The sequence below is a fragment of the Molothrus ater genome, chromosome 5 (genome assembly GCF_012460135.2).
Source record: "Molothrus ater isolate BHLD 08-10-18 breed brown headed cowbird chromosome 5, BPBGC_Mater_1.1, whole genome shotgun sequence".
In the NCBI taxonomy this organism is placed as follows: domain Eukaryota; kingdom Metazoa; phylum Chordata; class Aves; order Passeriformes; family Icteridae; genus Molothrus; species Molothrus ater.
Window position 1 is genome coordinate 1554957 of NC_050482.2, and position 12521 is coordinate 1567477.

Here is a 12521-nt window from a genome sequence, read left to right on the forward strand (position 1 = left end):
AGTCCTTCAGGAACTGCTCCCTTTATCCATGGGCTCAGTCCTTCAGGAACTGCTCCTCCAGGGGTTCCAGGGAAATCTCTACTCCAGCACCTGGTGGATCTCCCCTTCCTCCTGTCCCAAACTCAGGATCTGTAGGGCTTTTTCACATTTTCCCACTCCTCTTTCCCCTGTTTTTATTTTGCCTCCATTTTTGGCAGATTTTCCCTTAAATTTGTTATCCCAGAGGCACAAATTGATCCCCTTGGGATCTCACAATCCCTCAGACAGGGGGATCAGGGAGGGAAGGAGCAGATTGGGAATTGCCCAAGCATTTTTCCAACATTTTGGGCTCTTACCTGCAAATGCCATTATTTTCACTGTTTGGCCAGGCTCAATTTTGTGACTCAAAATCCTCTGCTGTTCATGGGTCAGTCTGACATCAGCCCACCCACTAAGAAACAGGGAAAAAATTCCAATCAACAAGTGGGGAAGGAATGAATCCTTTAAAAATTCCTAAAATAAACCATCCCAGTTCAAAGAAATTAACAGGGAAACCAGAGAGATTGATCCCATCCCAACTTGGTTACTGGGAAAAGGAGAAAAGCATCGAATAAGAAAATAATGGAGACAAAATAAGAAGTCTTGGGAAAGAATTTTTTAGGAAATAAAGGGAAACATCACACACAAGCAAAGGAAAATATATTTTTGAGGGACCAAGCTCTGCTTTAAGGATGAATTTGGCACCTTAAGCTCATTAGAACCAGTTTTATCTCTGTTAGACCTTGGTGATGGATGAATTTATCCCATTCCCTTTCTCCAGGGGAGGATAAGGAATGAAATGACTCAATCCAGCAGCAGAAAAGGAACCCAGCTTGGATCTCCACAGGCCAGGGAAGTGCTCAATTCCTTATTAATAAATTCCTTATTTATTGGGAGTGCTGGGAAGGTGTTGGAGCTCTGGATGCTGAGAATTTGAGATTTTCTGTACTGAGAGACTCTGGCTCACATGAGAACACTGCATTTAACCTAAGGTGTGGAGAAGACTTCCAAAATTAATTAACAGCACTGAGATTACAAGGGTGTAGTTTAATTAGAAGGGTGTAATATCACTAAATAGAAAAGTTTAAACTTTTAAAATATAGTAATATATATAAAACTAAAATAAAAGTTTTAAGACAGTAACTAATCCTTTTTCTTTACCTTCTTCTTCATGAGTTTAAATAACACTTTGTAATTAGACAAAAAAGACCACATTACAAACGCCAAATAATTAGTTATTATTTTAAAAGTAAAAATAATTTAAGTATCATTTCTTAATTAAATAGTTCAACCTTAAAAAAACCTTATATAAAAAAGAGTTAACCATCTCATAACTTAGTAGTAAAATACTATAAAGCTCACAACTTATAATGTAAGTAAAAATAGTAAACATCTAAACCTAAACACAAAATACCATCTCTAACACTGAAATCCCAACCTTAACAAAAACAAAAAAGAAAACCCCAAAAATCAACAGGAATGTTCCCCTGGAGAAGGGAAGGCTCCAGGGAGAGCTTCCAGCACATTCCAGGGGCTCCAGGAGAGCTGCAGAGGGACTGGGGCCAAGGCCTGCAGGGACAGCACCCAGGGAATGGCTCCCAGTGCCAGAGGGCAGCCAGGGATGGGATCTTGGCAATGAGGAATTCCTGGCTGGGCTGGGATTGCCAGAGCAGCTGGGGCTGCCCCTGCATCCCTGCAATGCCCAAGGAAGGATTGGAGCAGCCTGGGATGGTGGGGTTGCAATGGGATGGGGTTGAAGGTCCCTTCCCACCCAAACTGCTCTGGGATTCTGGGATTTGGGACACTCAGAATCCATCCCGAGGGATTTTTATGGGAATTGGGGATGGAAAAGGGAAGGGAGACCCTTCCTGGAGTCCTGAGATTCCCAGTGAAGCCCCCGGATCCCAAAATCCCTTCCTAGAGAGGAGTCGGGGTGGGGATGGATCCAATCCCAGGCTGGGAGAGCTGGGAATGGAGGGAATTCCCTGGAGAGGGAGACTGGGCTGGGATTTTGGGAAGGGATTCCCAGAGCAGCTGGGGCTGCCCCTGATCCCTGCAATGCCCAAGGTTGGACCCTGGGGCTGGAGCAGCCTGGGACAGGGGGAGGTGTCCCTGCCATGGATGGGGTGGCACTGGGTGATTCCAAACCCTGCCATGATTCCAAAATAGACCCAGGAACAAATTTAAACTCAGCAATTCCAATTTTACACATGGGAAGCCCAATCCTGATTTTCCTCTGAGAATTCATGGGAAGGTGGTGAGCAGCAGGACCAGCTGTGCCCCTGATCCAGCTCCACCTTTTCCTGCTGTGCAATATTTGGAATATTTGCTCCTCACTCCATGGAATTGCTCAGCATGCACTGCTTGGATCACCTGGGACTCAAATCCATTCTTCCCTCTCCCAGAGGCTGCACAATTCCAGAGGCATTTTCCATCAGATACAGACAGTAGAAAATATTGTAGTAAAGCCTGGAAAAAAAAAAGGGATAAAACACGAATTACGGAGAAATAGGAAATAGTTAATATATAATAATTATATATATAATAATTATATGTAATTATATATAATTACATATAAATATATATTATAATGTTTATATTAATAATATATATAATATATTATATTTATAAATATATATTATTTATATATAAAAATATAATAATTATATAAAATATATATTATATAGTTAATATATATAAAAATAATTTTATATATTTTTATATATTCATATATATAATTTATATATAATATTTATAAATTATATAATATTTATATATAAGATATATATTATTTATATATAATATAAAATAATTATATAGAATATATCTTATATAGTTAACATATACTACATCTAGAAATAATGTTTAATATACATATTTATATCTATATTTATATATAGATATAATTTATATATAATGTACAACATAGATTATATTAATATATAAAGATATATATTATTTATAGATATTAAATATAAAATAATTATATAAAATATATATTGTATAGGTAATATATATAATATATAAAAATAATTTTTATATCTATTTTAATATATATAATTAATAACAAATTAAACCTCTGCAGCCACTTAAAACACCACCAATACCTTGGATAATTAAAAAAAGAAAAAAAAGCCTCAAGCTCTGCAGGAACTGATGAATAATTGAAAATGTTCTTTAAATAATTCTGCCCTGGGATCAGAGTCCAGGGGATACCTGTGAACTCCCGAGCCACCATTAACAGCAGGGCTGGGGCTGGGGGACCCCACAGGGAATCTGGGGCTGATCTGGGCTTTCAGAGTGAAGCAGTTTTTGCTCTGGAATGGTTTCAGGGGAGGTTTTTAACTCTGGTAATGATTCTTGGTGGTTTTTCCCTGCAGAGGGAGAAGAGATTCTTTGGTTTTAACTCTGCTGACAACAATGGGTTTAAAATTAACCTGGATTCTCCAGCAGGGCTTTCCCACTGTGCTTTTCCCTCTTGTAGGGCAGTTTTGTTCCTTTCTTCCAGCCCTCCAGGAGAGGTTTTGTGTCTCTCCTCATGATTTGGACCCTCAGACTCATTCATTGCTGCAAACAGCAATCAGGAAATTCCTCCAGGACACATTTCCTCCTTATTCCCAGGAGGAATTCCCACTTTTTCTGGTCCGGCCTGTCCAGGGAGATGGAAATTCTAAAATCCCTGGATTTTGACCTGCCACATTTCCTGCAGGTTAATGACTTGATGCAGCAATTAATCAATCATTAACATCCCAAACAAACATCCCAGTTTCCCTCAGGATGAGCCTTTCCCTGTCCCACAGGCTGGATTAGAGCTCACAGCTTCCAGAGCCATCTAATTCCTGGCTGTTTGCATTTTCCACTCCAGTTCCTTCCCGATTTTCTGCCAAGAAGGATTTCCCTGTGTCCTTCCTCCTTATTCCCACTGCAATCCTGAAGGAATCTCAAGGAATCTCTGCTCAGATCCCCCTTTTTTTGGGGGGAACAAAAGGATCATGAGGGAAGGAGCTCCTACGACTTGGAATGAAGTAAAATAAATCAATTTTGGGGAGGAATTAAAAACATTAAATTGTCATGGCTGAGCAGGAGGAGTCTTTAAATCCTGGTTTTATTTGGGGAAAATTTGGAGTTTTTTGAATATTGTATCCTGAAAGGAGTGACAGGATAAGGGGCAATGCCAGAGGGATGGGATAGATGGGAAATTGGGAAGGAATTCCTGGCTGGGACGGGGAGAAGCACTGGAATGAACACTCCTAGAGGAGCTGTAGCTGCCTCATCCCTGGAAGTGTCCAAGGCCAGGCTGGAGAGCCAAAACCCCTGGGAACCAGAGGGATTTGAAACTCAGAGTTGGAGAGACCTCAGAGCCTCTGCCAGGGCCTGAAGGGGCTCCAGGAGAGAGACTTGGGATAAGGGGTGGACACAGGGAATGGCTTCAGATTGGAAAAAGGGGAGATTTGGGATGGGATCATGGGAAGGAATTCCCAGAGAAACTTCAGGGGCCTCATCCCTGGAACATCCAAGGCTGGATTGGAGCAGCCTGGGATGGTGGGAAGTGCCCAGGGCTGGAATGGGAAACTCCTGAACTGTTGGAGATGGGAATGCTCCTGTTCTGCTGGGAATTGGAGGGATTTGAAACTCCGAGTTGGAGAGACCCCAGAGCCCCTGGCAGGGCCTGAAGGGGCTCCAGGAGAGCTGCAGAGGGACTGGGGCCAAGGCCTGCAGGGACAGCACCCAGGGAATGGCTCCCAGTGCCAGAGGGCAGCCAGGGATGGGATCTTGGCAATGAGGAATTCCTGCCCAGAGCAACTGCTGCTGCCTCATCCCTGGAACATCTGAGGCTGGATTGATGGGAAGTGCCCAGGGCTGGAGTGGGAAGCTCCTGACCTGTTGGAGATGGGAATGCTCCTGTTCCTCATGGCCAGCAGCAGCGTGGCCATGCAGTGCAGCACCTCGGTGACCTCCAGCAGGGCCAGCTCCGAGCGGGGGCTCCGGAAACATTCCAGGAGCCTCTGGATGTCACCAACACCATCAGAGAACAGCACCATGACAGCAAACGTGGCCCACATCTTCTCTGCCTGGGGAAGGACAAGGAAAACACAGCAAAAAGCTTGGAGCTTCCAGGAAAATCTCACTAGGAGGTGGACAAATTCAGTGAGGAGCTGTTAAATCTTAAATTGATGCCTTGAGAAGCTGAGCTAGAGCAGAGGCTGGGCAGAGCTCCAGAATAAAGCAGGGATTCATTCCAAGGATCTCCTCCATGGATGCACCTTGGGCAGCACCAGAGCCCAGCCAGGGCTGCACCCAAGATGAACCAAAATGGCCCCAAAATGCACCAGCGCTCCCGGGGTCTCTCCCTGGGATCAGTTCTGCTCCATTTGCACCTTGCAGTTCATTGTCCCATTCCAGCTTCAGCCCCTGCAGTCCCACCCTGCTTGTTTTTCTCTCTCCAGCCCACGGGGTTTGTGCTCCTGGGCTGAGATTTGGGTCATTTGTCCTTGGTGCCCAGCTGGAGCAGGAATTGTTTTGTCTCCCTGCTCTGTGCACAGAGCTCACCATCCCATAATATGGAGCTCAGACCCACACACCAAAGCAGCTCAGAATGGGACAAATATAAAAGCCAAACCTGAGGCATCATTGTCAGCCCAAATTATCCCAAATAACCCCACAGAGGGAGGAGTGTGGGGTACAGCAGGGCAGAGTGGCCTCAATCCAGCAGAGCTGTAGGATGGGTTAAAAGGGAGCAGCACATCCCAGATCTGTATCCTGTCCAGCCCCATCCATCCAACTGATGGGAATGGCATGAAGGAGAGCCTGGATCTCCCCAGAAATGTGGGCTGAGGTCAGATCCCAGGGAATGCTGAGTGCCTGGAGAGGTGCTGGCTGTTCCCAAGCCACTGTTTGTGGGATTTAGGGATCATTCCTGCCTGTTGTTTGCCTCGATTCCAGAGGAACCAAAATCCATCAAAACAGAGCTCCAGGGTTCTCCTCCAAATCCGTTTGGTGACAAGAGGCACCACAAGCACATCCAGAGGCTTGGGGACACTGCAGGAATTTGTTAAAAAACCCAGAAGTAAGAGTGAAATAAAAGAAATAAAACAGAAATAAGAGGGAAACTCACCCCAGGCTTGCTGTGTAAATCTGGGAATTTGCTGAGGACACAGAACTGAGCCTTTGGGAAGAGGGGATGACTTCCCAAAACCTGGAGAAGCCTGCTGGGATCCGCCTTGGGTCCCGTGGATGACACCAACCTGTGCAGGAGCAATAACAAGGATTTACTGTCCCAGGAACTTGTGGCTGCTCCAGAGCACCTGTGCTAATGCCCACAGCCCATTGTTATGGGTCATGGACCCTCTGAGAGACACTGAACTCAGCAGAAATAATGTTAATAATTGTCAGAAGGGATTGCCTCTGGACAAAGAGCCTTGCACACGAATCAGTGTATACCTAGCTTTGTATATGGTAAATTAACAAATACCCATCTTTTACAAAATTTAAAAACATTCATGTGTCTGTAGATACTTTTTCAAGCACAGTTTTGACTTCTGCACTCAACCAATCATACTTGCTGTCACAGTTTTATATGAGAGACATTTTAAAAAGTGATACAAAGCTTCCAACCATTAAAAAACTGGACAGGCCTCTGTGAGAAACACACAGAGAAAAGAAACCTGGAAACTATGAATAAAGTTTTCTTTACACCCTTTTCAAGTTATAAACCTACTTTACCTGTTTCAGAACAAAAAATAAACACATTAATCATTAACCAACACCAAAACCCTCCACACTCTTTAATACATTAACAAAAAAAAATCTTAAAATTAACAAAAAAATCTGAAATTAACAAACAAAAAATCTTAACAACCAAAAATTCTTTACAAGCTTTTCTTTGTTGAATGTAGCCCAAGAAGCAAAACCAAACCATGCCCCACATGCACAGCTCTGAGGCCATCAACAAACAGGGATTTCCCCACCTCCCTGGTACCTCTCCAGCCCTGGCTTTGTGCTTTGTTTGCTGTCAGTGTAAAGTGACGCTGGGGAAGGCCATGAACAAGGCCTGGGCTGGGAGAAGCTTCAGAAACTCCAGCAGTGCTGGTGCAGAGAGCTGGAGAGCAGGACCCGGGGGTGTCTGCTGGTAGCTCCAGGTGACACCAGGACATGGGGACCCGGAGTGCTGCCCTGGGCAGGGAGGGACACCAGGACATGGGACCCGGAGTGCTGCCCTGGGCAGGCAGGGAGGGACAGAGGGACACCAGGACATGGGGACCCGGAGTGCTGCCCTGGGCAGGCTGGGCAGGGAGGGACAGAGGGACACCAGGACATGGGGACCTGGAGTGCTGCCCTGGGCAGGCTGGGCAGGGAGGGACAGAGGGACACCAGGACATGGGGACCCGGAGTGCTGCCCCGGGCAGGCTGGGCAGGGAGGGACACCAGGACATGGGACCCGGAGTGCTGCCCTGGGCAGGCTGGGCAGGGAGGGACACCAGGACATGGGACCCGGAGTGCTGCCCCGGGCAGGCAGGGCAGGCAGGGACACCAGGACATGGGGACCCGGAGTGCTGCCCTGGGCAGGGAGGGACAGAGGGACACCAGGACATGGGGACCCGGAGTGCTGCCCTGGGCAGGGAGGGACAGAGGGACACCAGGACATGGGGACCCGGAGTGCTGCCCTGGGCAGGGAGGGACAGAGGGACACCAGGACATGGGGACCCGGAGTGCTGCCCTGGGCAGGCTGGGAGGGAGGGACAGAGGGACACCAGGACATGGGGACCCGGAGTGCTGCCCCGGGCAGGCTGGGAGGGAGGGACAGAGGGACACCAGGACATGGGGACCCGGAGTGCTGCCCCAGGCAGGCTGGGCAGGGAGGGACAGAGGGACACCAGGACATGGGGACCCGGAGTGCTGCCCTGGGCAGGCTGGGCAGGGAGGGACAGAGGGACACCAGGACATGGGGACCCGGAGTGCTGCCCCGGGCAGGCTGGGCAGGCAGGGACACCAGGACATGGGGACCCGGAGTGCTGCCCTGGGCAGGCTGGGAGGGACACCAGGACATGGGACCCGGAGTGCTGCCCTGGGCAGGGAGGGACACCAGGACATGGGGACCCGGAGTGCTGCCCCGGGCAGGGAGGGAGGGAGGGACACCAGGACATGGGACCCGGAGTGCTGCCCCGGGCAGGCTGGGCAGGGAGGGTCCCTGCTCTGCAGGGACTGAAGGCACTTTGAGGCCTCTTGCAATACAAACCCTCTGGCATTCTGTATTTTGGGGGAAGAGGCAGCAAAGAAAAGAGAGTTTGGGTCTGGTAACCAAACCGTGCATGAATGGCCTACATCTGCTCTCCACCTGAGCACACTGACATTACCAATAATTCTACTTCATTCTAAAATCTGCTCTCCACCTGAACACACTGATATCTCAATCATAATTATTCTAAAATCTTCTCTCCACCTGAACACACTCATTAATAATAATTATACTTCATTCTTAAATTTGCTCTCCACCTGAACACACTGACATTAATAATTATACTTCATTCTTAAATCTTCTCTCCACCTGAACACACTGATGTCTCAATCATAATTATTCTAAAATCTTCTCTCCACCTGAACACACTTTCATTAATAATTATACTTCATTCTAAAATCTCCTCTCCACCTGCACACACTGACATTAACAATAATTCTACTTTATTTTTGAGTCTTCTCTCCACCTGCACACACTGATGCCTCAATCATAATCACATTCTACTGCTCAGCCCTCTCTCCCCCTGCACACCCTGGCATTACCAGAACTGCACACTATTTCTCCTTTAGCAGGAGGAATTTCCTCTGCTGGCTCCACAGCAGCCCCAGGGCGGCTGCAGAGGCTCCCATGAATCCCTGCAGTGTTTTCCATGGGATCTGAGCAGCTGCAAGTTGCATTTCCAGCCCATTCCTGTGCCAGGAGCCACTTGGACAAGAGTTCCCAGTTTTGTGGCCCAGAAGAGCTGGAATAAATTCCTGCATGCAGCTCCCAGCCTGGAAGCTCCTTCTGCCTGTCTCCAAGTGTCCTCCAGTGGAATTCCATGCCCAGGGGGTGGAACTGGATAATTTTAAGGCTCTTCCCAATCCAAACCATGATTCCATGATTCCAGAAGTTGGATCCACCTAGCTAGTTTATTTTTTCTGTATCTTAACCTCTAAAACTTTATTTATTTTAATGTGTCTCTGCTCTAAACGATAAATCCACATTCTCACTTTTAGCTCTTAAATGTGGGAGTTTGTTCTAAGGTCTCAGATTAAATCTTGTGTTTAATGCTGAGCTTTGGCTCACAGCCCCAAAGTCCTGAGAGTTCTTTGCATTTCAGGTTCCAGCACCTGTGCGTGTGGCAGTGCTGGGAATGCTTGGATTCCATGTCTTAGAGGCCTTTTCCAACCTAAAGAATTCCATGGTTCCAGCATCTTGTGTCCAAACAGGGTAACAAAAAGAAAAGGAAAGTTTTCTATCTCTTTTTAGTGGGTTGGTTTTTTTTTTCCCCTATCAAAACCACTTTTCCCTCCCCATTTTCCTGCACCTCTCCCACCAATCTAGAAGACAAAGCTGGCAATCCCCAGGATGCAAAGGAAGAAAGCCCAAAGGCAGGGAAATCTGCAGGACTGACCTGACCAAGCCCAGCACACAGCCCTGGTGCTCCTTGGTTATGGAGAATTGCTGCAGGACCTGCTCCACCCTCTGCAGGGCTGACTCCTCCCTGCTCAGGTACTGCTGGTGCAGCTTCTTCCAAGGGATAAACTGCAGAGGGAAACACAAAGCAGCAGCTTGCACCTCGTGGTGTTCCAAAAATGGGGAAAGGGAGGAGTCAGGGGGCTCCAAAAGGCATGGGGGGCAAAGAGGAGCTGGATGGGAAAGGGAGATGGGGAAGGAAAGGGAAAAGGGGAAAAAGAGAGGGGGGAAAAAAGAGAGGGGGGAAAAAAAGAGAGGGGGGAAAAAGAGAGGGGGGAAAAAAGAGAGGGGGGAAAAAAGAGATGGGGGGAAAAAAGAGATGGGGGAAAAAAAGAGATGGGGGGAAAAAAGAGATGGGGGGAAAAAAGAGATGGGGGGAAAAAAGAGAGGGGGGAAAAAAGAGATGGGGGGAAAAAAGAGATGGGGGAAAAAAAGAGATGGGGGGAAAAAAGAGATGGGGGGAAAAAAGAGAGGGGGGAAAAAGAGAGAGGGGGGAAAAGAGAGAGGGGGGAAAAGAGAGAGGGGGGAAAGAGAGAGGGGAAAAAAGAGAGGAGGAAAAAGAGAGGGGGAAAAAAAGAGATGGGGGAAAAAAGAGAGGGGGGAAGAAAAGAGAGGGGGGAAGAAAAGAGAGGGGGGAAGAAAAGAGAGGGGGAAAGAAAGAAAAGAGAGGGGGAAAGAAAGAAAAGAGAGGGGGAAAGAAAGAAAAGAGAGGGGGGAAAAGGAGAGGGGGAAAAAAGAGAGGGGGGGAAAAAAGAGAGGGGGAAAGAAAAGAGAGGGGAGGGGAAAAAAGAGAGGGGGGGAAAAGGAGATGGGGAAAAAAAAGAGAGGGGAAGGGAGGAAAAAAAGAGAGGGGAAAAAAGAGGAGGGGGAAAAGAGAAGGGGAAAACAAGAGGGGAAATTAGAGGAAAAAAAGGAGGGAAAAATAGAGAAAAAAGGCAAAGAAGGAGGAAAAAGGAAGGTGGAAAAAATAGAGGGGGAAAAGGAAAGGGGGGGAAAAGGAAAGGAAAACAAGAGGGAAAAAGAGAGGAGAAAAAAAAGGAGGGAAAAATAGAGAAAAAAGGGGAAAAAAGGAGGAAAAGGGGGGAGAAGAGGGAGAAAAAAAGAGAGGGAAAAAGAGAGAAAAAAGGGAAAGAAGGAGGAAAAAGGAAAGGGGGGAAAAGGAAAGGGGGAAAAAAAGGAAAGGGGGAAAAAAAGGAAAGGGGGAAAAAAAGGAAAGGGGGAAAAAAAGGAAAGGGGGGAAAAAAGGAAAGGGGGAAAAAAAGGAAAGGGGGAAAAAAAGGAAAGGGGGAAAAAAAGGAAAGGGGGAAAAAAAGGAAAGGGGGAAAAAAGGAAAGGGGGAAAAAAGGAAAGGGGGAAAAAAGGAAAGGGGGGAAAAAAGGAAAGGGGGGAAAAAAGGAAAGGGGGGAAAAAAGGAAAGGGGGGAAAAAAGGAAAGGGGGGGAAAAAAGGAAAGGGGGGGAAAAAAGGAAAGGGGGGGAAAAAAGGAAAGGGGGGGAAAAAAGGAAAGGGGGGAAAAAAGGAAAGGGGGGAAAAAAGGAAAGGGGGGAAAAAAGGAAAGGGGGGAAAAAGGAAAGGGGGAAAAAAGGAAAGGGGGAAAAAAAGGAAAGGGGGAAAAAAAGGAAAGGGGGGGAAAAAGGAAAGGGGGGAAAAAAGGAAAGGGGGAAAAAAGGAAAGGGGGGGAAAAAGGAAAGGGGGAAAAAAAGGAAAGGGGGAAAAAAAGGAAAGGGGGGGAAAAAGGAAAGGGGGGAAAAGGAAAGGGGGGAAAAAGGAAAGGGGAAAAAAAGGAAAGGGGGAAAAAAAGGAAAGGGGGAAAAAAAGGAAAGGGGGAAAAAAGGAAAGGGGGGAAAAAAGGAAAGGGGGAAAAAAGGAAAGGGGGTAAATACTCCAAGCCTGCAAATAGGGCAGGATTTTTGGGGATGCTGAGTGCCTGGAGAGGTGCTGGCTGCTCCCAAGCCACTGTTTGTGGGATTTAGGGATCATTCCTTCCTGTTGTTTGTCTCGGTTCCAGAGGAACCCAAACCCATCAAAACAGAGCTCCAGGGTTCTCCTCCACATCCGTTTGGAGACAAGAGGCACCCCAGGCACACGCAGAGGTTTGGGGACACTGCAGGAACCCCCTGGATCATTCCTGCAGGACAAAAGGCTGCAGGGAAAACTGGGACATTCCAGGGGATTTCATGGAATCCTCCAGGGCTTTTTTCCGTGCATGGGAAGGAATGTTGTTCCAACATGGATTTTGGATACAGGGCTGCAACTTTTGGTCCAGAAGAGCAAAAAAAAAAAAGGCAAGAAATCTAAAAATTCCTGGATTGTGGGAAGAATGATGGGAGAAATCTAAAAATTCCTGGATTGTGGGAAGAATAATGGGATTTAAAGGAACAGAGAGAGGCATGGACAATCCCATGGGATGATCCCAGAGAGTTCCTTACCTATGGATCTCAGATCTGTTGGTCCAGAAGAACAAAGAAAAAGGGCAGGAAATCTAAAATTCCTGGATTTTGGGAAGAATGATGGGATTTAGAGGCACAAAGGGAGACATGGATGATCCCAGGGTGTTCTTTACCTGTGGATCTTGGATTTTGGATATAGGGCAGCAACTTTTGGTCCAAAAGATCCAAAAATGGCAGGAGACTTCAAAATTCATGGATTTGGGGAAGAATGATGGGATTTAAAGGAAAAAAGGAGGAAGGCAAGGCATGGATGATCCCATGGGAAGAATGATGGGATTTAAAGGAACAAAGGGAGGCATGGATGATCCCATGGGATGATCCCAGAGAGTTCCTTACCCACAGATCTCGGATATAGGGCAG

General features: G+C 46.9%; 1 protein-coding gene across 2 annotated transcripts in view; it reads right to left on the reverse strand.

Annotated features, from left to right (window-relative positions):
* FBH1 (F-box DNA helicase 1) overlaps positions 1–12521 on the reverse strand; it is a 37523-nt gene that overhangs the window by 19567 nt on the left and 5435 nt on the right. For both annotated transcript variants that reach the window (XR_004981799.1, XM_036400629.2), the window contains 5 exons: positions 9651–9781; positions 6134–6263; positions 4900–5090; positions 2392–2487; positions 336–430 (listed from right to left, as the gene is read on the reverse strand). Coding sequence is in view for 1 of the 2 variants with exons in the window: in XM_036400629.2 (XP_036256522.1) it covers positions 336–430; positions 2392–2487; positions 4900–5090; positions 6134–6263; positions 9651–9781 (643 nt within the window). In the remaining variant the exon portion in view is untranslated. The remainder of the gene's footprint in view (positions 1–335; positions 431–2391; positions 2488–4899; positions 5091–6133; positions 6264–9650; positions 9782–12521) is intronic.